Genomic DNA, 1051 nt, shown 5'->3' with positions numbered 1-1051 from the left:
ATATATATATATATATATATATATATATATATATATATACATAGTGTATTATATCAATTATAAAGTAATTGATATACCGTTTAATACACTCCTTCCCCCTTTGCAACACATACATGTGTGATAAATATCATACTTGTCCTCTAGGTCAATATCTGCTGAGTATGAGGGAACTGTTGACCTGAAGGGAATCGATGTGTATCGGTACATGTTGCCTCCTGAAGCTCTGGCCTCTCCAGTGGAGAACCCAGATAACCAGTGCTACTGTACAGACCCTGTGCTCACCAGAAACTGCACTACGGCAGGACTTCTTGACCTCACCGCCTGTAAAGGTCAGTGCTTTGGGCCTCGTATGAAGTCAGCTGAGACTGAAGTTGAAACTAAAGTTTACTGAATGCATTATTTGAGTTTTTTATATTCAATATTTTTCAACAGGAACCCCAGTATTACTCTCTCTACCCCACTTCCTCTATGGCAGCAATGATCTCCATCAAGGTGTGATCGGACTGAACCCAAACTTTGATGAGCACTCCATATTTCTGGATGTAGAACCGGTGAGGAACCCATTTTAGTTTGCACAAGTTTTCTTTTATTGAAAGGAAGAAGCTTTAAGATAAGACAATGGTTATGCATCTTGTGTCATTTGTAGATTACAGGTTTCACTCTGAGATTTGCAAAAAGACTTCAGGTCAACATGCTGTACGGCCCATCGGATAGTATTGTGTATGTAAACAGACATCACACATTGTCATTCATACACTAAATTCATACATGCACGGCTTCACATGATGTCCTGTGTCTTTCTTTCTCACAGAATTTTGAACAAAATCAAGGACTACACAGTTTTCCCTATTTTATGGGTAAACGAGGTAAGCGTTAATGAAGCATCTATTTCATTAAAGCAGTTAGGTCCAGCTAAAGTATATAGGCCCAATAAAGCACCTATAATAACCTTAGTATTCCCATTTAGCGGAAATATGTCAGTTTGAGGCTATCTATCTATACAGTATATATAGTGATCTAACCTATCTATCTATCTATATATATATATATA

General features: G+C 37.3%; 1 protein-coding gene across 1 annotated transcript; it reads left to right on the top strand.

Annotated features, from left to right (window-relative positions):
- Nucleotides 1–144: 144 nt before the first annotated feature.
- Nucleotides 145–866, top strand: LOC107735953 (platelet glycoprotein 4-like; the record flags this gene model as incomplete). The annotated part of the gene is made up of 4 exons (XM_016547490.1): nucleotides 145–329; nucleotides 433–551; nucleotides 647–720; nucleotides 812–866. Coding segments are annotated over 4 exons (433 nt in total), but the record flags the coding sequence as incomplete, so codon positions are not given.
- Between the last annotated feature and the right edge of the window lie 185 nt (nucleotides 867–1051).

The sequence above is a fragment of the Sinocyclocheilus rhinocerous genome, unplaced genomic scaffold (genome assembly GCF_001515625.1).
Source record: "Sinocyclocheilus rhinocerous isolate Xijiao unplaced genomic scaffold, SAMN03320098_v1.1 C36364485, whole genome shotgun sequence".
In the NCBI taxonomy this organism is placed as follows: Eukaryota; Metazoa; Chordata; class Actinopteri; order Cypriniformes; family Cyprinidae; genus Sinocyclocheilus; species Sinocyclocheilus rhinocerous.
This window is presented reverse-complemented; position numbering and strand designations above follow the sequence as displayed.